General features: G+C 46.7%; 1 protein-coding gene across 11 annotated transcripts in view; it reads right to left on the bottom strand.

Moving 5' to 3' along the window:
• Positions 1-606: 606 nt before the first annotated feature.
• The window catches only part of EMID1 (EMI domain containing 1), a 51,320-nt gene continuing 26,111 nt past the window's right edge, over positions 607-25,815 (bottom strand). For 2 of the 11 annotated variants that reach the window (XM_038575555.1, XM_038575558.1), the window contains 3 exons: positions 11,273-11,317; positions 5,861-5,945; positions 607-1,388 (listed from right to left, as the gene is read on the bottom strand). In XM_038575555.1, the coding sequence (XP_038431483.1) occupies positions 1,264-1,388; positions 5,861-5,945; positions 11,273-11,317 (255 nt within the window). In that variant the 3' untranslated portion in view covers positions 607-1,263. Of the gene's footprint in view, positions 1,389-4,821; positions 4,913-5,396; positions 5,565-5,860; positions 5,946-9,149; positions 9,251-11,272; positions 11,318-25,815 lie in introns of those variants that run through there. The other 9 variants (XM_038575554.1, XM_038575557.1, XM_038575553.1 and 6 more) reach the window with 7 other exon arrangements.

Raw genomic sequence — 25,815 nt, 5'->3', positions numbered from 1 at the left:
TGGGGGTGCCATGGGGAGAAGCTTCTGCAGCTTTGAAGAGGCAGCTCCTCCCTCCTGGTGCCCCCTCAGCCCTTGCCCTGGTCCCAGGAGCCAGAGGGCAGAAGGTGGAGCATGGGCCTGAGATGCCAATGGGCAGTGGGGAGAGATGAGGCCGAGGGGTGCTTGGGAAGCTGGACTTTGGGCAGTGGTGCGGGGAACTGTGTGTCCTGGAGCAGCCTGCGTACTAATCCACGTCAGGGGGCCCTACCCCAGGCTGGAGCCAGAGGGGAGAGGTTGCAGAGACGGGAAACAGACCGGAAGCAGACCGGGCAGCCTGAAGGCCACGCCCTCCCCTTATGGGTGAGGAAGCTGAGACTGGGAGGCTGCGGGTCACCCAGTCTGGGGGCTGCACCAAGGCCTGGCAGCCCCTTGCTCCCCAGGCCTCAGAAGCTGCCACCACTGCTGGGCACCTGGCCAGGGGGTGGGGGCAGCCTGCCCCTCTGCCCTGCTCCCCTGCCCCCTCAGCCCCACGGGGGCCCACCTCACAGCTCTGCGTCGTGCATGCGCAGGGCTCCTGGCCCTGCCCAGCCACACCCCATCTATGCATACAGTGAGACACGCCAAGGGGACATTAGACTGGGGGCCTTTATTGGCTGGAGATGTCTACCTCCAGGGGGCTCCTCCCTCTCCATGCCCCCACCCCCACATGGGACATGGGAGGGGCTGGGGGCTTCAGGGGCAGGACCTATGCAAGGAATCCCTGCATCCTGCCTATTGAGCTCAGGGTGGGGACCCAGCACCAGTAATCAAGGAGAGGAGGAGTGTGTTGGGCTCCCCAAGGTTTGGTTGAGGAGGAGGGGGAGGTGAGCCCTTCCCCATCTGCCCTGCATGTGCCAAGGGCCCAGCAGAGCCCCAGCTCCTGGCTCCCTTCAGCACCTACAGGCCCCGAGGCTTGGGCAGCTGATAAGACTTGAACCCACCACCCCTTCTCTGCAGGCCTGCAGCATCCTAGTTCACAGAGGGAGGTGGAGGCCCAGGGCCCTGAGCAAGGCCTCACCTCTTGCCTGGGCTGCCCCTCCCTCTCAGGCCACTGTGCTTTCTCAGTTTCCTATTCGGCTTACAGGGGGAGTCAGGACCAAGACTTGCCCATCCCAAAGGCCTAGGCGGCAGAAGGGACCCTGAGGACATTAATAAATACGGATGGGCGGTCCCTGGAGGCAGTTGGCCAAGTCCAGGCTGGGAAGGGAAGCCTGGCCTGGTCTGCCCCTAGGGCCGCCCCCGCCCTCAGCCTCTCTCGTTGCGGCTCCTGGGGGCCACGATCCGGTAGTTGGCCGCGTGTCCTCCCCTCTTGCCCCGCAGGAGGCTGGGAGTGCCCGTGCCGGCAGGGCCTGCCCCCGACCCCTCTGGTTCTGCCGGAGGGAAGGAGAAAGTCAGGGTTAGTGAGGTTTGTGTGAGGTGCCTATCTCCCTTCAGCCCTCCGGGCTGGGGCGCTGGATACGCTGCCAGGTGCATTGTGCCCTGGCATCTGGGAGGCAGAGCTGTGAGAAAGAAGGCTGTTTACAAGCTGGTTAGTGCCTCCCCTTCCCTGCCTGGCGTTATCAGCTCCCCACCCCATGAGAGCACTCAGGGCCTCTATTTGATTTGATTTTCTCTGTCAAGTGAGGATAAATGAACCTGCGATCTTTCTGAAATGCTTGGCAGGTAGTGAATGCTCCATAAAAGTATAGTTCTTTTTCAGGGGGTAGAGATGTGCCCTGAATCCTCCCCCTTTCACAGCTGGGTAAGCTAAGGTCAGGGAATAGACTGACTTTCTCCTCTCCTTGGGTTAGGGCACCTGTGGTGAGGAGTTGAGGAAAGTCAGGCTCTACACCTACTGTACAGCTTTGGGTAAGTCTAATCTCTGTCAGGGCATCAGTTGCTTCATCTCTAAAACAAGGAGGGATAGTTCCAGATATACTCTGAAGTCCTGGCCAACTCCAATAATTAAAATTAGTTCTAATATGGCTATGGTGAAACATGCCCCAACCTGGAAACGGGTTGTCCTGCAAGAGTGAAACTGAATAATTGGCATTCTTGCCACCTAGAAAACTCCTACTCATCCTTCAACACTCAAGTGAGGCCTAACTCCTCCAAGAAGTCTTCTGCTCCCAACTTTTAGTAACTTTCAGTTCCTCTCTAACTTTAGTAAGTAGTTCAGGTAGGTCAGAATGGGCTATTTATTGAGAGGAACACTCAAAGAGCAGAGCCCTAGGATGGGGAACTTGGCTGAGCCTCCAAAAGGCTGTTCAAAGGGAGAGACACTTGGACTCTGGTGAGCACCAGCTTCCCATTGGGGCACTGCCAGGGTAGTGGGCTACACCCTCATAATCACAGCTGTCAAGCACTCTGACCTTGTGTGCCCCAGCCTCCCATACACCTCTGGTCTGAAATTTGAGGCCCCTGGGTCAGACAGGTGTGTGTGGTCACAGTCAAGGCAGACTGCATGCCTCTTCAGGAGGAGAGGGGCACGGAGCTCAGGCTCCCACATCCCCTAGGGCCAACTCCTGGCCCCCCCATGTACCAATTATGTGGTTTTGGGCAAGTCACAGAATCTTCAAGTCTCATCTGGAACAGGGGAACCATTGTGGTTAAATATTTAAGGTGACCAGAAGTGCAAAGTGGTTTTCACAGTAAATGCTGGATTATTATGGACACTAAGTGTGATTCTGACCCAGGTCTCCTGCACTGTGAGTTGGTCATGAGATGCTGTTCAGACACAATCAAATTCTGGGCCCCTGGTTTCCCCAGGGCCCTCCTCAGTGCCTGGTAGAGCAGAGGTGTCAGTAAACTTTTGTTGATGGAGCAAGAAGAGCCAGTGCTTTAGAGGACAGACCTATGGTGGATCCTAGGCCTCCCCACTGCTCTCGCTATGACTCTGAGATCGTGTGAGTTCTTTGCACTTCTGTTTCTTCATCTGTGAAATGAGCATCCACCTAGCAGGCCTGTTAAAAGGGCTGGGTGTGTGGGGATCCTTGGGTTGCTCAGTGGTTTGGCGCCTGCCTTCGGCCCAGGGTGTGATCCTGGAGTCCCGGGATCGAGTCCCACAACGGGCTCCCCGCATGGAGCCTGCTTCTCCCTCTGCCTGTGTCTCTGCCTCTCTCTGTGTGTGTCTCTCATGAATGAATAAATCAATAAAATCTTAAAAAAAAAAGGGGGGGGGGCTGAGTGTGAATCTCCTAGCCCGGTGGCCTGGATGTGTGACAGCTGTTACTATCTCTTCATTATTGCTTATAACCTAAGCATAAGCCCAATCTGGGTCTTTAGGTAGGCTCCTGCTGTGTATGATGGATGATGGGGAAAGTTCCTTCTTTGCTCTCCTCTCACCTCCCTTCTAGGGCCACAATGCAAGCTGGCTCCTGGGGTCACTCAACTGGGGTTGTGGCCACAGTGAGTGAGTGTAGCCCTTCTTAGGTGACTGGCACTCTCTCCCTGGGCTGCTGGACACAGAGGTGACCGAAGTGGAGGTGGGGTACAGACCAAGGGCTACAATGCGTCCCTTCTGGCTTCTCTCCCAATACTGACAGGAGGTTGGGGGCACCTGAAAAAGCCTGGGATTTGGTACTTGGGCCCTAAACTGTTAAAGGGAGCGGAAGTCTGGGAGATGGTCGCTGATGTTTCTAAAAGCTAGAGAAGCCCTGAGGCAAGGTGGGGAGAGCTTCGGAAGCAGACTACATGCCCCTTCCAGCCTGCAGGCCTTTGTCCACGCAGGACTGTCTTTCTATCTTCTTGCTCTCACACTCGTAGGGCTCTTCCGTGACCCAATGCAGGTGTCCCCTCTCGCAAGAAGTCTTCTCCACCCCACAGCCGGAAGTGATTGCCACTCACTCACATCCTTTGGTGTTCCTGTATCCCATGGCCCTCATCTCTGTAGACACTGAGGGCACCCTATTGCTTGATGGGCCCAGAGCATCTGCCCTGACTTGGCACTCAGTAGGGGCATAACCTACAGTTTTGCTGAATGAAAGAGGCTTGGCTGTCATCCTGGCCCTCCTTCCTGCTTGGGGACTCAGTTTCCCCAAATGTAAACTAGACGCAAAGTTGGACATGATGTCCAAGGCCTTTGTGGACTAGTTTACTAGGATTGGGCTGTGAGATGGGGCCGCTGGAGTGGGGAGAAGGATGGTCACGGGGCCTCTTAGCCGGTAGATGAGGACCAGAGCTCAGCCTGGAGGGTGGTCAATCCCTGCCTCTCTCCAGGGCCACCCACAGGCTCTGGTTTAATGGGGAGAGCCCTCCTTAGCCCCACCATGAAAAGCCAGGCACAAGGAAGGGTGCAGTCCACTTGGTGTCTAAGCTCCTTCCATGACTTCTACTTCCCTTTAAGAGCCTTCTCAAACTGGGCCCTGCCAGATTCTCTATCCTCAGCTGTCACTCCTTAGCAGCCTCATAGAACAGTCAAGCTTCATGCTGTTCCTCTGCCTGTTTATTCATTCTGATCCTTGCCCTCCAGGTCCATATAGATGATACCTCCTCCAGGAAGCCCTCCCTGAGATGCCCAGCCTGGGTCAGAGGCACTTCTGTGTTGTCATAGCACTCACTCCACCATGGTATTCCTCACCCTCGGTTTAACAGTTCCAGGGCAACCCCGGCATCCCTGCACCCTACACTCCACAAGAACAGGACTATGTCTGTCTTATCTGGGAGCCTGTGGCTGCCAGCCAAGTGTCAGACACCGTCTGCTGGTCGGCTGGAAGAATTAGAGAAGGAGTGTCTGCTGGCCTGGGTCCACTAGTGGGAGGTGACTTCTGTGTCCCTAGGCTCTTCCTGGAAGGGGCCGCCCCTATCTGCCCACCCTGCCATTACCTGGCCAGATGATGGCTTCCAGCAGGGTGACTCGTCTGGCCAGGAGCTCCAGCTGAGCCTGCTGCTGCAGGAAGCTCTGTAAGCTAGGAGCCTGATGGGAGATCAAGAAGAGCAAGACGGTGCGAGTCCGGCCTCCAAGGGCTGGGCCGGAGAGCCGAGGGTGGGGTGTAGGGGCAGCCACCGGCCGGCTTCGAGGCAGGAGCCTGCCTGGATGTGAGTCTCTCTTGAGACCTTGGTCTCCCCTTCTAAGTGGGGAGGGGGCTTGCCTGGCTCCTCAAGTGATCAGATGAATGGTGAAAGTGGTGGGTAAATGCCTGGGGTGGGGGTCTGGCTCTCTCTGGCCCCTGAAGGGACCTGCAGGATGGGTTATGAGGACCAGAGGGGGAACTGCAACTGTAAGGCAGATACTTGGGGCCAAGAAGGCCTGCCCTGTGAGAGCCTCATAAGGCTTTTGGGGGAGGGGAGGTCGGAACTGGAGCGGCCTGAGCCTGGCTTCATCACCCACAGTCCCTTGAACTTCCAGAGTCTAGCTCCGTAACCTGTTGTCCTGTGAGCTTGGAGACTGGCTCTGTTACCTGCAACTTCTGTAGAGCTGAATGAAGCCTGACTTCATTATCCACGATCCCCTCCTCTGCTGCAGTCTGGCTCTGTTTCCCACAATCCCCTGGTGGTCTGGAGTTTGGCCCCACTGCCCCGAAGTTCTTCCAAACTCAAAATCTGTCACCTCTGCTTCCCCTGCAGGCCTGGAAACCATATTACCCACAATGCCCAGAGGCGCAGGTCTGACCACAGAGGTGGTAGGCCCAGGTTTCTAGGGGCCCCCTTTTCTTTTTTTTTGGGGGGGGGGCCCTTTTCACCTGTGGAAGAGGGACCAGCCATGGAGGGATGGGGGGCCTTGCTCTCTCAGGTCCTCACCTGCCTGGGGCAGGCACCTTCTCCAGTCTCATGACTGGGTCCAGGCAGCTCCACCCCGGGAGGGCCTGGGGAAGGCTAGCGGGTGGGGGCTGGGCTGTCTGTCCGTCTGTCTGTCTCTACTCACCATAGAGCCCAATCATTGTTTCCAAGATTAAAACCCTCTCAGCTAAAATCTTCAAAGCCTCGCGTAGTTGGTGCAACCCCTCCCCCTGCGGAGGAAAGAGACAGATGCAGCCGTGAAGGGGGCAAGGAAGGGGGCCCTGCAAAGCTTGTTGGTGGCCCATGCCCCACCCCGGACATGCACCTGCAGCCCTGCACCACCAGCCACAGCCCACGGCCCTCGGACAGCCAGGATAAGACCGGGAGAGGACGAGTTGGGGTGGGGGCGGGCAAGACAGGTGGAAGCAGCCCCCTCAGTAAGTCCTGATGGGTTCCAGCTGGCTGCTCTCTGCCCACACCCCTGCACATCTGCTGCACTGGTGGCAGGGGGATCCCAATCCACAGGGGCCATGCCACTGTCCCAGAGCCTGCCACTGAACCTGCCCTAGAGGCTGTCATGGGGCACACCTGAATCTCTGTTGCCTGACACCTGCAGGATTCCTGCCACATCCCTGGCCACCTGCACTCTTGTTGACTTAATATTCTTTAAACTGAGTCACTTTTTGCCTTAATACTACATTAATCTCACTCTAACGGCTTCAATCAGTGGGAGGGAACAGGCTACTTACCGATATCCTTTCCATTCACATCAAAATGAATATATGCAAGCAAAATTATAAAATGTTTGCGTGGCATCACTTTTGGGAAGTTGTACTTAAAATGCTGGAAGAGCTGAGGTTCAGTCCACTCCCCAGCTCTTTTCACTTTGGACTCCTCCCTCCCCAGGCTCTGACTATTCCAAGTCCATATTCTGGACATCCTGGAATTAGGCTCCCGAAGCCCCACCCTCCCTTCTGAGCAGTACCCAGGGATGTGGCAGGGGGCCCCCCAGCCCCTCCCCCAGCCTGCCCCTTGGCAACAGCATCAGCTGCCACCCAGGGCTCCTGCCAGCCCTCGTGTTCACTTCCAATTTGTGTGTCTGTCCTTTCCTTATCCAGCACGAGGTCCACAGTCTGGCTGAACCTCCCACTCCCTCACTCTTCCTCTCTCCTGGTCCAGACTAAAGCTATTTCCGGAATGTTGATATGGTAATTCCAACAGAGCACCAGGACAGCAAGAACTATTCCAGCCCTGACGTATCTGGGAGTCTCTCTCGGCATCCTTTACTTCGTACAGACTAAGTGCACGGAGGGCCAGAACATGTACATTGCTACAAGAGGTCCAACCCTTTAAGGTTCACCAAAACATCTAACAGCCGAGAGACCGTCCACCACGTGAGCCTGCTGTGGCATTGCTGGGACTGTCCATTGTAACCCGGCTGTCCTGTCCACAGCATAAGGACTGGGCTACCCTCAGGCCACTAAGTGGCCACTGCAGCCGAAGAGCCACAGGGTCACCATGGGCCACACACCAAAGTAATCCTTCTTCAAGTATTACAGGAGCAGGATCTAAAAATGGATGACCTTCAAAAATTATGTTAAGCCTCCCGGCATGGGCAGTGGGACAAGCTGACATCACGAACCTTCTGGTAAGATGTAATAAGAGGGCACTACCTCCACTACTGCTCCTGCCGAGAGCATTTAACTGCATCTCATCACGAGGAAACAATCAGACAAATCTAGATGGTGGAATATTCACAAAAAGACAAAGTCAAGAGAAAGTAGGAAAGGACAGGGAGGGACACCTAGGTGGCTCAGTGGTTGAGCATTTGCCTTCAGCTCAAGTCGTGATCCCAGGGTCTTGGGATTGAATCCCGCACCAGGCTCCCCACAGGGAGCCTGCTTCTCTCTCTGCCTATGTCTCTGCCTCTCTCTCTGTGTCTCTTGTGAATAAATAGATGGAATCTTTAAAAAAACAAAGGACAGGGACTGTTCTAGATTACAAGACACCAGAGATGGAACAACCAAATGCAATGTGTGAATCTTGATTAGATCTTAGATTAGAAAAAAAAAAACAGCTAAGAAAGGCATTTTGGGGATGACTGGTAAAATTTGTATATAAGTTAAGTGATACAGAACTTGATGTCATCATTTCATTGAATTAATGTCTGCTTTCTTAGATGTGATGGTGGGTTGTATTGGGGCTTTTTGGGAGAATGTCCATATTCTTTTGAGATATACACTGATGTGTTAGGGGAAATGTGGATGGGGTTTGCAGCTTACTTTCAAATAGATTTTTAAAAAGTCTATAAATATAAATAAAGAGAAAGAACAAATGTGGCAAAATACTAATAGTTGGTCAGTCTACAGGAAGGCAGAATGATATTCATTATACTGAGTTTTCTGCATATTTGAACATCTCCCAAATGAAAATTGGAAGAGAGGTGCCTGGCTGGCTTATTCTGTAGAGCATGTGCCTCTTGATCTCAGGGTCGTAAGTTTGAGACCCATATTGGGTGTAGGGATTGCTTAAAAATAAAATCTTTATTAAAAACAAACAAAAAAGGAAATTGGAGGAAAAAATGAAAAATAAAATCCTGCTATTTGGATCCCTTCTAAGATGAGTGGCCTGTTGTTTGTGCTGATAACCCCCCCAATCCCCTCTTGGCCTGGACTGAGTGTCCAGGGCCTGCTGGACACCCCCACTCAGCTTTAACACAGACAGCTCCCACTTTCCTTGGACAGAACCCAGTAGGGCAACTTCTCCTGGCTCTCTACTGTAAAGGTTGCCTTAACTTCTCACTCTCTGTTACAGCCAAACTAGCACCAAGTATCTCTTAATCCATTGACATCCATCCATCCTCACTGTTCTCCCTTCCAGTTCCAGCCCCCTGGTCTCTTGCCTGGATGACCACAACAGACTCCCTCCTGCTGTCTCTCTGCTTCTCCCGTGTTGCTCCCTTCTGTCTTTTCTCCACGCGTAGTCAGAGGAGCTGTTTGCAAACAAAACTCTGCGTCCCTTCCCTGCTGTTAATACTTCAATGACTCCCCACTGTCCACAGAACAAAGTTCAAATTCCTCAATGTGGCCTCTTAAGTCCTGAAAGCCTGTTTGGCCTCCGTCTCACCCCTTGACTGTCACACTGTACCAGTCCAAGTATTTGCAGCTCCTTGAATACACCAGGCTCACTCCGGCCCTGAGGCCTTCGAACATGATGTTCTCTCTCCTCTGTCTGGTTAATGCACCTTTCAGGCCTCAGTCCTCATCTTCTCCAGGAGGATGCTAAATCCTCTGCCATCACAGCTGAGCTCCCTCTCTCCTATGGCCACTGGTTACTGTTCTGATCCCCCCATCCCACTGTGACCCACCTTGAGGGTAGGGACTGTCCAAATCACATCTATGTCTACAGTGCCCAGCCTGGGACCTGGCACCCACCGAGGAGGGGCTGGTTTCCCTGGTCCTGGGAGCTGAAAATCCCGGGCTTCAGTTCCGCTCTGCCAACAATTTGCTCTGCGGGAGTTGGACCTCAGTTTTTCCTGTCCGAATAAGGGGGTACGAGCTTTGGTCTAGATGGGCCGGCTCAGCTCAGTCACTCTGGGGCAGTGCCTGCAGTTCATGCTCATGACCACTGGGTGTCACTGCTGAGCCAGTCTGGCCAGTGGTTCAGGTCTACCCGGGGGTTAGTAGGAGAGTAGCCTCCTCAGGGTCCTTCCCCACACTTGACATCATTCCCACCTACCCCAACAGAGTTGGTTCCCCAGTCCCCAAAGCCTCATGCTTACCCCAGCCCAGCAGGACCCCTCAAGCAGGTGGCAAGCAGGGGCAAAAGTACAGGTGGGCAATGGGGCAGGAGGCAGGAGGATGGGCAAGGGCCCTGCTACCTCTGGGGCAGCCCCTCCCACAGATGGTCCTGAGTTAGAGGCCTGGGTTGGGAGAGTTCAGGCATCCATTCTCTTCCTGGAATCCCCATGCAGGGATGGAGCTGCATAGTCTAATTCAGCCTCATTTCACCTCTCCTAACTCTCCTGGGCTGGGTAGAAAACATGTTCCTGGAGTGGGAGTGGCCAGTGAAGGGGCCTAGAGGAGCAATGGGCTGGGTTCACACAGGTCTACCTGACCCCCAGCCCAGCTCATGCCCATACTGGCAGTGTGCTTAAGAGGCTCTGGAGCCACTGGGGGTGAAGGGCTGGAGCCACTGGCAGTGAAGGGGTGTGTGGGGAGTAGAGTGACAGTGAGGGGCTGGGAGAGGCTTGTCAGAGAGGTAGCAGGGCCTCAGAAGTCATGGGAAGACACGGGGGGCCGGGGGGGAGGACTCGTGCAGGGTGAGGGGCTCCCACGGCTGTATCCATCACTGACCCCACAATCAGGAGCAGAGAGGGCAAGGCAGGCGCTTAGGTGTATCCCATGTCATTAACTAGTGCCTGCTGGGAAGTAGGGTACCCCAGACTGCACCAAGGAGGGGTTGGGAGAAAGGGAGGCATGATACCAGCCTCCTGAATAGCTTTTCAGTTTTCTTTCCTGTAGGGGTGTCTGCCCCCACCCTACCCATTTTCCAAATGTCTGTGTCCTAATAGTTCCCAGGTCCCTGCATTCTGGGATTTTTGGTCCTCCTCCCATGCATCACTTGGGTGGGCAGATTTCTAGGCCTGGGAACTGATTCACTGCAACTCTCTCCAATGATTGTAAAGGTTCTAGGATCCCACATGTGGTTTCTATGTCCCCTTTCTCATATATGCTATGTCTCCTGTGCATGTGACAGTTTCTAGGCCTTTCTTCTCAATATTTATGGACTTCCTATGTTTATAGTGGTTTCTAACCCTTCAGCTCATTTTCCATGCTTCTCCCATGTATATGATCATTTCTAGGCTTCTCCTCCCACTCCCCACGGCTCTCCTATGTACGTGATGGTGTCTGGGACCTCGTGTTAATTATAGCTCTTTTGAGAATAGTGGAGTCTAGGTCCCCTGACCTCATTTACCATGTATGATGTATACATAATGGTTTCTAGGTCTCCCTTCCCATGATCCATGGGTTTCCTATGTGTACGGTGGTCTCTTGATCCCCTGTCCCGTTTACCTAGTGTACCTCACTGTTGCTATGCCTCCCTTCCTACGCTTCACAGCTTTCTCAAGGCCCCCTGTCCTACTGTCTTATGTGGATATTGTTTTCATGCTTGCCTTTCTTCTGCAGACAGAGTAGAAGCCAAAGCCCTAGCTGGGAAGGGGCTATGGAGGCAGAGGATGCAGTCTGGACTGGGTCAGCCCAAACCATCCAGTAGGAACAGGCAGGGTCACCCGGGCTTGGAAAGGCCACAGAGGGAAGGGGGAGACAGGGACGAAGACATAGACAGAGAGCGTGGGGTCTGCTGATAAGGCTGGCCCTGCCTGGTTGGGAAGGACAGGATGAGGAGGGGGCTAGAGCTGAGATCTGTCAAGACTCCTTCCCAGAAGACCAGGTTGCAGGGGGGATTTGAATGAGGTGCCCCCCCCTCCAAATGATCTCCTGAGTGCCCAGGGCAGGAGGGGGCAGTGGGAGGTCTGTGCTCAGCTGGAGCTTACCCATTGGCTCTTCTCCCCAGGGTCTCCTTTGGGGCCAGGTTCTCCCTGCAAGGAGAGACAGAAGTAGAAGCAATGAGAGAGGGAAGGAAGAAAGAGGGGGAGGGGAGGAGAGCGGAAAGAGGGAAGGAGAGATTGGGAGAAGCTAAAAGACAGAGAAATAGAGCGTGGCCAGTATTGGACTAACACTAGGTTAAATGCAAAAAACCATAATTTGAAGGCAATGGAACATAATAAAAAGAAGCCAGAAACTGGAGGCTCTTTGACCTTTGAAAGAAGGGAGTTACACACACACACACACACACACACACACACACACCTTTTCCTCTGAGGGCACATTCCAGCTCCCTCAGCCTGGCAAATAGCTCAAGCAGGCAGCTTTAGTCTTATTGGGCTGAAGAATTACAGGTTGGAGTGAAGACTGCCAAAGGAGGAGGAAATTGAACGGAAATCTTGGAAAGCAGGGAGCCACAGCAGGGGAGAGAAATCTACATAAATACTCTCTAATCCTTGGATGGTCCATGAACTAAAGTCGCAAAGCTGAAGTCCAGCCCACACTCTAGACCAAATGTTGAAGAAAATCAACATTCTTCAGAGGAAGATAATAGAATCCAGATTCTCTTTACTTTATTATCTACATTGTCCAGAATGGAATAAAAATTACTAGATATGTGAAGAAATAGGAAAATGTGATTCACGATCAAAAGAAAAATAAGTCAGTAGAAATAGATCCAGAGCCAACTTAGATGTTGGAATGAGCAAGACACAAAGCTTAACATATCTGTGATATTTATCATCAAGGAAATGCAAATCAAAACTACAATATCACCTCACACCTGTCAGAAAGGCTACACAAGAAAAACAGGTGTTGGAGGGGATGCAGAGAAAGAAGAACCCTAATGCACTGTTGGTGGGAATGCAAACTGGTGTAGCCACTATGGAAAACAGTATGAAGGTTCCTCAGAAAGTTAAAAAACTACTCTATGATCCAGCAATTGCACTACTAAATATTTAGTCAGTAAGGACACAAAAATACTAATTCAAAGGGTTACCTGCATCCTGATATTTGTAGTAGCATTATCTAAATAGTCAAATTATGGAAATAGCCTAAATGTCTATTGATTACCGAATGGATGAAGAAGATATGGTTATACATACATTATATATATTATATATATCACATCTGTGTGTATATACATATACATATGTAGTGAAATATTACATATGTATATGTACATATGTACATACACACATACATATTCTTTTAGTATATGTGCTGCCGAAGCGAGCACTACACACATACATATATAGTGAAATATTATCCAGCTATAAAAATGAATGAAATTTTGCCATTTTCAATGATATAGACGGAGCTAGAGACTATAATGCTAAGTGAAATAAGTCAAAGAAAAATATCATATGACTTCACTCTTATGTGGAATTTAAGAAACAAAACAAATGAGTAAAAGGAAGACAGAGAGAGAGAAAGAAAAATAGAGGCAAACTAAGAAACAGGCTCTAAACCATAGAGAACAAACTGATGGTTGCCAGAAGGGAGGTAGGTGTTTGGCAGGGAATGGGTGAAATTGCTGACGGGGATTAAGGAGCACACTTGTCATGATGAGCTAGAGGTGATGTATGGAAGTGTTGAATCACTCTATTGTACACACCAGAAACTAATAATACACTGTCTGCTAACTAACTGGAATTTATTTATTTTTTTTAATTTTTTTTTATTTATTTATGATAGTCACAGAGAGAGAGAGAGAGGCAGAGACACAGGCAGAGGGAGAAGCAGGCTCCATGCGGGGAGCCCGACGTGGGACTCGATCCCGGGTCTCCAGGATCGCGCCCTGGGCCAAAGGCAGGCACCAAACCGCTGCGCCACCCAGGGATCCCCTAACTGGAATTTAAATAAAAACTTAAAAAAATAAAATATCTGTGATAAGTGTGTTAAAGAATGTAGTGGAACTGATATAATGGGTGATGAGATGGGGACTTTCAGGAGATCTGTGAAAACTGAAAAAGCATCAGATGGAAATCCTGGAAATGAAAAGGATAATACTTAAAATAAAAAATTCGTTAGCTGGGATTAACAGAAGACTGGCCATAACAGAAAAAAGAATCAGTTAACTTGGGATCCCTGGGGGCGCAGGGGTTTGGCACCTGCCTTTGGCCCAGGGTGTGATCCTGGAGACCCCGGATCAAATCCCACGTCGGGCTCCCAATGCATGGAGCCTGCTTCTCCCTCTGCCTGTGTCTCTGCCTCTGTGTGTGTGTGTGTGTGTGTGTGTGACTATCATTAAAAAAAAAAAGAATCAGTTAACTTGAAGATAAGTCAATGCAACAACTCAAAATGAAGCACAAAGAGAACTTTTTTTTTTTTTTAATTAGCAGAGCCTGGGGCGCTTGGCTGGCTCAGTTGGAGGAGTGCACGTCTCGTGATTTTGGGGTCATGAGTTAAAACCCAAAGTGGGGGGTAGAGATAACCTAAAAAAATTAAAAATTGAAAAAAAATTAACAGAGCCTCAATGATTCGTGGGAGAGTATTAAGTATAACTGAGGTCCCAGAAGGAGAGAAGAGAGTGCAGGAATAGAAAACATGTTGAGGAAATCTTAATCAATTTTGTCTCCAAATTTGATTTAAAAACAAAACAAAACAGACTTCTTGTTTTGGTATGGCACATAAGGAGCTCAGGAGTTGCCATTCTGTCCTAAGAACAAGTAAAATGCTGAACAAACTAGAAAATCAACAACTCTTCTTAGAGCTATCCAAGCAGGGAGGTCACAGGACAAACCACTGCCCCCCCAAATTGCAGGGAGAGAGGGTGGATTACAATTTCCTCAGCAGAAGCCTCCCTGGGAACCAGTGCCAATGCAGGAAAACCTAAATGTAACTGACAAATTGCTGGTGACTCGGTGTGGCCAACTCTGAGAGTTAAACATTCTGGGGGGACCCAGTTGTTGGGGAATCAGCACATGCATGTGAATTTCACTCGGTAGCTCATAGGTCCTCCCAGTGAGTGCTGTAGAAAAATCTCATGCTTTCAGCAGGAGGAGGGGGAAAGGAACCATCTTGAAACACACCCAACAGCATTCTGTTCTCAGCAAGGCCTGCCCTCAGGACAAACTATTTTAGGAGAGCCTAACCTGCTGGGCTCTTATCACAGCCTAACTGACCTGGGGGAAGAGAAATAGCCCCATCAGCCCCCTCTAGCCATCTTGTCCCACCTAATGGGAAAACAAAACAAAACAAAACAAAATTAAGATGCACTGGTCAAGTTCGCAGACCAGGGGCATAGGCTTCCCGAAAGACTGAGACGGGACTACAGGACTCCAGAATGCTTCCTCCACCTGCACATCTAACCACTACGTTACTAAAGTCTCTGTACTGTTGTTCCTTTCACCCAGTACATCGTGTTTACCTTCCAACAAAAAATTACAAGGGATTGCCAGGTTGCCTTTTAGTTTTGTTGACTGTTTCCTTTGCTGTGCAAAAGCTCTTTTTAAAACGGCATTTCAGGGGAACGCTGGGTGGCTCAGCGGTTTGGCGCCTGCCTTTGGCCAAGGGCGCGATCCTAGAGTTCCTGGATCGAGTCCCGCATCTGCTCCCGGCATGGAGCCTGCTTCTCCCTCTGCCTCTCTATCATGAATAAATAAATAAAATCTTAAAAAAAATAATAAACGGCATTTCAAGATTATTTATTTATTTATTTATTTGAGAGAGCAAGTGAGAGAGAATGAGCACAAGTTGGGAGGGGGGCAGGGAGGGAGAGCGGAGGGAGAAGCAGGCTCTCCGTTGAGCAGGGAGCCTGATGCGGGCTCGATCCCAGGACCCTGGGATCATGACCTGAGCAGAAGGCAGACTCTTAACCGACTGAGCCACCCAAGCGCCTCTGCACAAAAGTTTTTGTCTTGATGAAGCCCCAATAGTTTATTTTTGCTTTTGTTTTCCTTACTTTTGAAGATGTATCTAGCAGAAGTTGCTGTGGCTGTGGTCACAGAGATTGCTACCTGTGCTCACTTCTAGGATTTTGATGGATATCTGTCTCACATTTAGGTCTTATTTTAAATCTTTTTTTTTTTTTAATTTTTATTTATTTATGATAGTCACAGAGAGAGAGAGAGAGAGGCAGAGACACAGGCAGAGGGAGAAGCAGGCTCCATGCACCGGGAGCCCGACGTGGGATTCGATCCCGGGTCTCCAGGATCGCGCCCTGGGCCAAAGGCAGGCGCCAAACCGCTGCGCCACCCAGGGATCCCCCATTTAGGTCTTTAATCCATTTTGAATCATATGTGGAGTTTAAGAAACAAAACAGATGAACAGGGCAGCCCCGGTGGCTCAGCGGTTTAGTGCTGCCTTCAGCCCAGGAAGTGATCCTGGAGACCTGGGATCGAGTCCCATGTCCGGCTCCCTGCATGGAGCCTGCTTCTCCCTCTGCCTATGTCTCTGCCTCTCTTTCTCTTTGCGTCTCTCATGAATAAATAAATAAAATATTAAAAAAAAAAAAGATAGGGGGAGGGAAGGAAAAATAAAATAAAATAAAATAAAATAAAATAAAATGAAAACAGAGAGGGAGATAAACCATTAGAGACTCTAGGAAACAGGGTTGCTGGAGGGGAAGGGGGTGGGGGAATGGGATAACTGGGTGATGTGCATTAAGGAGGGCACTTGAAAGAATGAGCACAGCATGTTGAATGCAACTGAATCACTAAATTTTACCTCTGAAACTAATAATATAGTATATGTTAATTAAATTGAAATTATATTAAAAAACACAGTTTTAAGAGACTGAGCAAATATTAGAACCTGAGTCAGATATAGCATGGATGTTGGAATTATCAGACCAGGAATTTAAAAAAAAAGAAAAAAACAATGAGTAATATGCTAAAGGCTTTAATGGAAAAACTGACAACATGCAAGAACAGATGGATAATGTGAGCAGAGAGATGGAGATTCTAAGAATCAAAAAAGAAATGCTAGATTTTGGTTGAAGATGACCCAAGCTAAGAGTTATCATATTCTTCCCAGGCCTCTTAAGAAATACTTCAATTCTAGCAAAGGCCCTTCTTTCTAGTAACAGGAGTCATGGTCCAGAAACACAAATTCAACAGAATTTCAGCCACTTATCTTCCAGATTGTTCCCTTCCTAAAGTTCTACCCAGAGTAGGAAAAAATAATGAAAACTATTGCAGTCCCAAGTCCTTCAGTTTCCTGACCAAGATTTCATATTCCCTTCAAGGTAACTTTCAAGGAAAAAGTGACAGGGGAGGGGCATACGGGGGACTTCCAAGGTACTGATTAGGTTTTATTTCTTAAGCTTGGTTTTGGGCACATGAATAGATGATTTAATATTATTATTTAGATTTTTCAGGTTAAAATTTTTGCATGTACTTTTGAAAAAATGCTAGAGATCAAAAACTTGAAACAGAAATGAAGAATGCCTTTGAAGTGCTCACTGGTAAACTGGATGTGGTAGAGGAAAGAATCTCTGAACTTGAGAATATGACAATAAGAAATTTTCAAAACTATGGGACGCCTGGGTGGCTCAGCGGTTGGGCGTCTGCCTTCAGCTCAGGGCCGAGATCCCGGAGTTCTGCAATTGAGTCCCATGTTGGGCTTCCTGCATGGAGGCTGCTTCTCTCTCTGCCTCTCTCTCTCTCTCTCTGTGTGTCTCTCATGAATAAATAAATAAAATCTTAAGAAAAAAAAAAGAAATTTTCAAAACTGAAAAGCAATGAGAAAAAAGACTGAAAAAAAGCAAAAAGAGAACATCCAGGAATGATGGGACAATTATGAGAAGTGTAACAAATGTAACAAGAAGACCAGAAAGAGAAGAAAAAGAAAGGAACAGAAGCAATATTTGAAGCAATAATGACAGGATTTTCCCAAATTGTCAGATACCAAGCCACAGATCCAGGAAGTTCAGAGAACACCAAGCAGGATAAATGCCAAAAAAAAAAAAAAAAAAAAAAAAAAAAAAAAAAAAAAAAAAAAAAAAAAAAAAAAAAAAAGCCCCCCCCCCAAACCAAGGGAATAAAACACCAAAAAACAAAATAAAACAAAAATAAATCTTTTTTTTTTTTTTTAATTTATTTATGATAGTCACAGAGAGAGAGAGAGAGGCAGAGACATAGGCAGAGGGAGAAGCAGGCTCCATGCACCGGGAGCCTGATGTGGGATTCGATCCCGGGTCTCCAGGATCGCGCCCTGGGCCAAAGGCAGGCGCCAAACCGCTGCGCCACCCAGGGATCCCTAAAACAAAAATAAAAACAAATCTGCCTTGTAAGAAATATTAAAAGGAATTCTTCAAAGAGAAGGAAGTGATAAGTCAGAAACTTGGGATCTACATAAAGAAAGGAAGAGTATCAGAGAAGTAATAAATGAAGGTAAAATACAAACTCTTATTTCTCTTATACTTAACTGAGCTAATAGAAAACACTTTGTTCAAAATAATAACCAACAATAGAGTTTCCTGGGTAGCTCATTCAGTTAAGCATCCGCCTTTGGCTCAGGCCATGATCCGGGGGTCCTGGGATTGAGCCCATATCAGGCTCTCTGCTCAGCAAGGAGTCTGCTTCTACCTCTCCCTCTGCTCCTGCCCCTGTTCTCTCACTCTTTCTCGCTCTCTCATATGTGCTCTCTCTCTAATAAACAAAATCTTTAAAAAAATTATACCAATCATGTATTTGATTATGTATGCATATCATATGCATGTGTGTATGTGTACATGTGTATATACAGATATATTTACATTTAATTAGATATGAGTGAAATGAATTACCTCAATGATATAAGGAAGAGGAGGGAATAATTGAGAATATTTTATTATAAGGTATTTGCACTAACCATGAAGCAGTATAGTGTTATTTGCAAGTCGAGTTGGGTTACTTGTAAATGTATATTGCAGACTTTGAGGAAACCACTACAAAAAGTAAAAAAGGAAGTGCAACTGATGTACCAAGAAAGGAGAGAAAGTGGAATTATATGATATGATGAATTAAAACTACAAAAGGCAGAAAAATTATAGAAGACAAAAATAGGAATGAAGAATAAGAGCAACAAATAGAAGACAGTAAAAAAAAATCTGATAATCACTTAAATGTTAATGGTTTGTTTAGTTTTAATTTTAAGATTTTATTTTTGTTTTTTTCTTAAATATTTTATTTATTTATTCATGAGGGACACACAGAGAGAGGCAGAGACGTAAGCAGAGGGAAAAGGAGGTTTCCTGCAGGGAGCCTGATGTAGGACTTGATCTCAGGACTCTGGCATCATGACCTGAGCCAAAGACAGACGCTCAACCACTGAGCCACCCAGGTGTCCCTAAAGATTTTATTTATTTATTTAAAAAAATTATTTATTTATTTATTTATTTATTTATTTATTTATTTATTTATTTATGATAGACATTGAGAGAGAGAGAAGCAGAGACACAGGAGGAGGCAGAAGCAGGCTCCACGTCGGGATCCCGACGTGGGACTCGATCCCGGGACTCCAGAATCGCACCCTGGGCCAAAGGCAGGCGCCAAACTGCCGAGCCACCCAGGATCCCCAAAAGATTTTATTTTATTTTATTTTATTTATTTATTTTTTAAAAGATTTTATTTATTTATTCATGAGAGGACAGAGAGAGAGAGAGAGGCAGAGACACAGGTAGAGGGAGAAGCTGGCTCCATGCAGGGAGCCCAACGTGGGACTCGATCCGGGGACTCCAGAATCACGCCCTGGGCTGAAGGCAGGTACTTTAACTGCTGAGCCACCCAGGTGTCCCAAGATTTTATTTTTAAGTAAGCTCTACAGCCAATGTGGGGCTCAAACTCACAAACCTGAGACAAGAGTTGCACGCTCCACTGATTGAGCCAGCCAGGTGCCCCTAAATGCCAAGGGGTTAAATACACCAATTAAAAGTCCAGGATTGTTGGGATGCCTGGGGCTCAGTGGTTAGGCATCTGCATTCAGCTCAGGGAGTGATCCTGGGGTCTGGGGATCGAGTGCCACATCGGGCTCCCTACAAGGAGCCTGCTTCTCCTTCTACCTATGTCTCTGCCTTTCTCTCTGTGTCTCTCATGAATAAATAAATAAAAATCTTATTTTAAAAAAAGTCTAAAAAAAAAAAAGTCTAGGATTGTCAGAGTGGATTAAAAAAAAACAAGATCCAACTATATGTCGTCCAGAAGAAGCCCAATCTAAATATAAAGATGCATATAAAGCCAAGGGATGGAAAAAGATATATCATGCTAGCACTAATGAAAAGAAAACAGGAGTTGCTATATTAATTTCAAACAGTGCAGACTTCAGAGAAAGTAATCATGGGTAAAGAGGGGCAATACATAATGATAAAGGGATCAATACCCCATGAAGGCACAATGATCCTTAACATGTATATGCCTAACAACAGAGCATTGAAATATATAAGGTCCAAAGTGATAGAACTGCAAGGAGAAACATATGAATCCATTATTACAGTTGGAAACTCTAACATCTGTCAGAAATGGACAGATCCAGACAGGCAGAAAATCCGAAAGAACATAGTTGAAATCAACAATACCATCAATCAACTGGATACAACTGACATCTATAGACCACTTCATCCAACAACAGATTACACATTCTTCTCAAGCTCACATGGAACATTCTGGGCCATAAAATATATCTTAATGAATTTCAAAGAACAAAAATCATAGCATGCATGTTCTTAGACCACAATGGATTTAAGCCAGAAATTAGTAACAGAAAGATAACTGGAAACTCCCCAAATACTTGGGAATTAAACAACCGACTTCTAAACAAGATCAAATAAGAAATCTCCAGAGACATTTAAAAATATTTTGAACTACATAAAAATAAAATTGCAACTTATCAAAATTTGTAGGATGTGTCAAAAGTAATGCTTAGATGGAAATTTACTGTTTTTTTTTTTTTTTTTTTTTTAGATTTTATTTATTTATTCATGAGAGACACAAAGAGAGAGGCAGAGACAGGCAGAGGGTGAAGCAGGCTCCATGTAGGGAGCCTGACATGGGACTTGATCCCGGGTCTCCAGGATCAGGCCCTGGGCGGAGAGTGGTGCTAAACTGCTGAGCCACCCAGGCTGCCCTGAAATTTATTGTATTGAATGCATATATTAGAAAATAAGAAAGATCTAAAATCAATAATCTAAGTTTTACCTTAGAATAGTAGAAAAAAGGAGAGTAAATTAAAAATAAGTTAGCAAAATAAAAGAAATAATAAAAATTAGAGCATAAATCAATGAAATTGAAAATAGGAAATCAATAGGGAAAATCAACAAAACCAAAAGCTAATTCTTTGAAAATATCAACAAAACCGATAATCCCCTAAGATAATTTTTTTAAAAGATTTTATTTATTTGTTCATGAGAGACGGGGGTGGGGGGGGTGGGGGGGAGGCTGGGGCAGAGACACAGGCAGAGGGAAAAGCAGGCTCCTCAGGAGCCTGATGTGGTACTTGATCCAGGACTCTGGGATCATGAATGAGCCAAAGGCAGACGCTCAACCACTGAGTCATCCGGTGCCCTACCAAGATAATTGAAAGAGAAAAAAGAGAAGATACAAATGACTAAAATCCGAAATGAAAAGGGGGGACATCACTACAGATCCCCTGGACATTAAAAGCATAATAAAGAAACACTATAAACTTTGTGCCCACAGATTTGGTAATGTAGATGAAACAGACCAATTCTTTGAAAAACACAATCTGCCAAAACAAGAAGAAACAGACAATCCAGGGGAACCTAGGTAGCTTAGTCCATTAAAGGTGTGCCTTTGATTCAGGTCATGATCCCAGGGTCCTGGGATGGAGCTCCACATCTGGCTCCCTGCTCAGCAGGGAGCCTGCTTCTCCCTCTCCTGCTTCCCAGCTTGTGCTCTCTTTCTCTCTCTGTCAAATAAGTAAATAATATCTTAAAATCTCAAATAAAAGAGCAAACAAAAGAATTAGACAATATGAATAGGCCTATGTCTATGAAAAGAAATTGAATCAATCAGGGGTGCCTGGGTGGCTCAGCGGTTGGGCATCTGCCTTTGGCTCAGGTCATGATCCCGGGGTCCTGGGATCGAGTCCCTCATTAGGTTCCCTGTGGGGAGCCTGCTTCTCCCTCTGCCTATATCTCTGCCTCTCTCTGTGTCTCTCATGAATATATAAATAAAATCTTTTTTTTTTTTTTTTAATTTTTCTTTTTATTTATTTATGATAGTCACAGAGAGAGAGAGAGAGAGGCAGAGACACAGGCAGAGGGAGAAGCAGGCTCCATGCACCGGGAGCCTGATGTGGGATTCGATCCCGGGTCTCCAGGATCGCGCCCTGGGCCAAAGGCAGGCGCCAAACCGCTGCGCCACCCAGGGATCCCTATAAATAAAATCTTAAAAAAAAAAGAAAATCAATTAATGTAATTTGTCACATCAACAGACTAAAGAAGAAAAATCACATGATTATATCAATAGGTGCAGAGAAAGCATCTGATTAAACCCAACACCCATTTATGATAAATGCTCAGCAAACTAGGGTTAGAGGGGAACTTCCTTAACTTGATAAGAACATCTATAACAGGGGATCCCTAGGTGGCTCAGTGGTTTAGCACCTGCCTTCAGCCCAAGGCATGATCCTGGAGTCCTGGGATCGAGTTCTGCATCAGGCTCCCTGCATGGAGCCTGCTTCTCCCTCTACCTGTATTTCTCCTTTTCTCTTTCTCTCTCTGTGTCTCTCATGAATAAATAAATAAAATCTTAAAAAAAAAAAAGAATAGATAGATCAGTGGGAAAGAAAAGAGAACCCAGAAATATAAATATAGTTAATTGATCTTTGACAAAGGAGCAATGACAGGGCAGCCTGGGTGGCTCAGCAGTTTAGTGCTGCCTTCAGCCCAGGGTGTGATCCTGAAGACCCTGGATCGAGTCCCACATTGGGCTCCCTGCATGGAGCCTGCCTCTCCCTCTGCCTGTGTCTCTGCCTCTCTCTCTCTCTCTCTCTCTCTCTCTCTTTCTCTCCCTGTGTCTCTCATGAATAAAGAAATAAAATCTTTAAAAACATAAAAGATTAAAAAAAAAGGAGCAATGACAATGCAACAGGGCAAAGATAATCTTTTTCATAAATGATGCTGTAACAACTGGACACTTCGATGCAAAACAAAAAACTGAATCTAGACACAGACCTCATACCCCCCACAAAAACTAACTCAAAATGGATCACAGATCTAAGTGTAAAATGCAAAACTATAGAACTCCTAGAAGATATTGTAGGAGAAAACTTAGATTACCTTGGGTTTGATGATGATGTTTTAATACAATACCAAAGTACAACCCACAAAATAAACCACTGAAAAGTTGGAATTCATTAAAATTTAAATCTTCTGGGCAGCCTGGGTGGCTCAGCGGTTTAGTGCTGCCTTCGGCCCAGCGCCTAATCCTGGAGACCCAGAATCGAGTCCTGAGTCGGGCTCTCTGCATAGAGCCTGCTCCTCCCTCTGCCTGTGTTTCTGCCTCTCTGTCTCTCATGAATAAATAAATAAATAATCTTAAAAAAATAAAATAAAATTTAAAACTTCTGCTTTGCAAAAAACAATGTCAAGAGAATGAGAAGAGAAGCCACACACTGGGAGAAAATATTTGTAAAAGACACACCTGGTAGAGGAATATTGTTCAAAAATATTGAAAGAACTCTTAAAACTTAACAATAAGAAAATCAATTTAAAAAGCTTTTGCATAGGGGTTAAGCTGAGAGGCTCAGTTGGTTAAGCATCCAACCCTTGATCTCAGCTCAGGTCTTAATCTCAGTGCAGTGAGCTCAAGCCCTGCATTGGACTCTATGCTGAGCATGGAGCCTACTTAAAAAATAAAAATAAAAACAAAAAATAAGAAGCTTTTGCACAGCAAAGGAAACCATCAAACAAAATTAAAAAGAAAAGAAAAGGCAATCTATGGGATGGGAGAAAATATTTGCAAATCATCTATCTAATAATGAGTTGATATCTAAAACATATAAGGAATTTATACAACTCAACTGGAGAAAACAACAACAACCACCCAACAGGGGCACCTGGGTGGCTCAGTGGTTGATCGCCTACCTTTGGCTCAGGTCATGATCCCAGGGTCCTGGAATGGAGTCCTACATCAGGCTCCTCACAGGGAGCTTGCTTCTTCCTCTGCCTATGTCTCTGTGTCTCTCATGAATAAATACATAAAATCTTAAAAAAAAAAAAAAAAAACCACCCAATAAGCCAATTAAAAATAGGCAAAGACCTGAATAGGCATTTTCCCAAAGAAGAGATAGGCCAATAGGTATGTAAGAAGATGCTCAAGATCACTAATTATTGGGGAAATGCAAATCAAAAACATAACTTTATTTTTTTTTAAGATTTTATTTATTCATTCATGACAGACACAGAAAGAGAGGCAGAGGCATAGGAAGAGGGAGAAGTAGGCTCCCTGCAGGGAGCCCTATGCAGGATTCAATCCCAGGACAGCGGGATCACACCCTGAGCCAAAGGCAGACATCAACCACTAAGTCACTCAGGCATCCCAAAGCCATAACTTTAGATATCACCTCACACCTGTTAGGATGTCTATTATTTAAAAAAAACCCAAGAGGGCAGCCCCAGTGGCACAGCGGTTTAGCGCCGCCTGAAGCCTGGTGTGTGATCCTGGAGACCCCGGATCGAGTCCCACGTCGGGCTTCCTGCATGGAGCCTGCTTCTCTCCCTCTTCCTCTGCCTGTGTCTCTGCCTCTCTCTCTCTCTGTCTCTGTGTGTGTGTGTGTGTGTCTCTACGAATAAATAAATAAAATCTTTAAAAATAAATAAATAGGGATCCCTGGGTGGCGCAGTGGTTTGGCTCCTGCCTTTGGCCCAGGGCGCGATCCTGGAGACCCGGGATCGAGTCCCACATCGGGCTCCCGGTGCATGGAGCCTGCTTCTCCCTCTGCCTATCTCTCTGCCTCTCTCTCTCTCTCTCTCTCTGTGTGACTATCATAAATAAAAAAAACAAAAACAAAAACAACAACAAAAAAACTAAATAAATAAATAAATAAACCCAAGAGATAATAAATGTTGGTGAGGATATGAAAAAAAGGGAACCATTATATATTGTTGGTGGGAATATAAATTGATACAGCCTTTATGGAAAACATAATGGAAGTTCCTCAAGAAATTAAAAATAGAATTATCATACAATCCAGTGATCCTTGGGATTCCTGGGTGGCTCAGCGGTTTAGCGCCTGCCTTTGGCCCAGGGCACGATCCTGGAGTCCCGGGATAGGGTCCCACGTCAGGCTCCCCTGCTTGGAGCCTCCTTCGCCCTCTGCCTGTGTCTCTGCCTCTCTCTCTCTCTATGTCTATCATAAATAAATCTTAAAAAAAAAAAAAAAACCCAGTGATCCTACTTCTGGGTATTTATCCAAAGAAAACAAAATCACTATCTCAAAGAAATATCTGCATTCCCATGTTCATTGCAGCATTATTCACAAAAGCCAAGATATGGAAACAACCTAAGTGCCTGCCAATGGATGAATGGATAAACGAAATGTGGTATGTATGTATGTATGTACGTACATATATAACGGAACATTATTTATCCTTTAAAAAAGAAGGAACATTTTCCATTTGTGACAACATGGATGACCCTGGAGGGCATTATGCTAAGTGAAATAAACCAGAGAGAGAAAAACAAATACTGCATCGTATCGCTTATATATGTGGAATCTTAAAAAAAAAAAAAGTTGAATATAGAGAAAGAGAAACAGTAGAATGGTGGTTGCCAGGGACTTGGGCTTGGGGAAAGCTGATAAAAGAATATCAACTTTCAGTTATAACATGACTAAGTTCTGAGGATTTAATATATAGTATGGTGACTACAGTTAACAATACTGTATTGTGGGCAGCCCAGGTGGCTCAGTGGTTTAGGGCCACCTTCAGCCCAGGGCGTGATCCTGGAGACCCGGGATTGAGTCCCATGTCAGGCTCCCTGCATAAAGTCTGCTTCTCCCTCTGCCTGTGTCTCTGCCTCTCTCTCTCTCTCTCTCTTTCTCTCTCTTTCTGTGTCTCTCATGAATAAATAAATAGAATCTTAAAAAAAAAAAAACTGTATTGGGGATCCCTGGGTGGCGCAGCGGTTTGGCGCCTGCCTTTGGCCCGGGGCGCGATCCTGGAGACCCGGGATCGAGTCCCACATCGGGCTCCTGGTGCATGGAGCCTGCTTCTCCCTCTGCCTGTGTCTCTACCTCTCTCTCTCTCTCTCTCTCTCTCTGTGACTATCATAAATAAATAAAAAAATTAAAAAAAAAGAAAAAAACTGTATTGTATAACTGAAATTGCTAACAGAGTAGATCTTTTTTTTTTAAGATTTTATTTATTTATTCTTGAAAGACACACAGAGAGAGAGGCAGAGACACAGGCAGAGAGAGAAGCAGGTTCCATGCAGGGAGCCCGATGTGGGACTCGATCCAGGGACTCCAAGATCATGTCTTGAGCCAATGGCAGATGCTTATCCGCTGAGCCACCAAGGTGTCCCTAAGACAGTAGATCTTAAGTGTT

The sequence above is a fragment of the Canis lupus genome, chromosome 26, assembly GCF_011100685.1.
Source record: "Canis lupus familiaris isolate Mischka breed German Shepherd chromosome 26, alternate assembly UU_Cfam_GSD_1.0, whole genome shotgun sequence".
NCBI lineage: Eukaryota > Metazoa > Chordata > Mammalia > Carnivora > Canidae > Canis > Canis lupus.
Note: the sequence above shows the minus strand (reverse complement) of the source record. Positions and strands in the feature narration are given on the sequence as shown.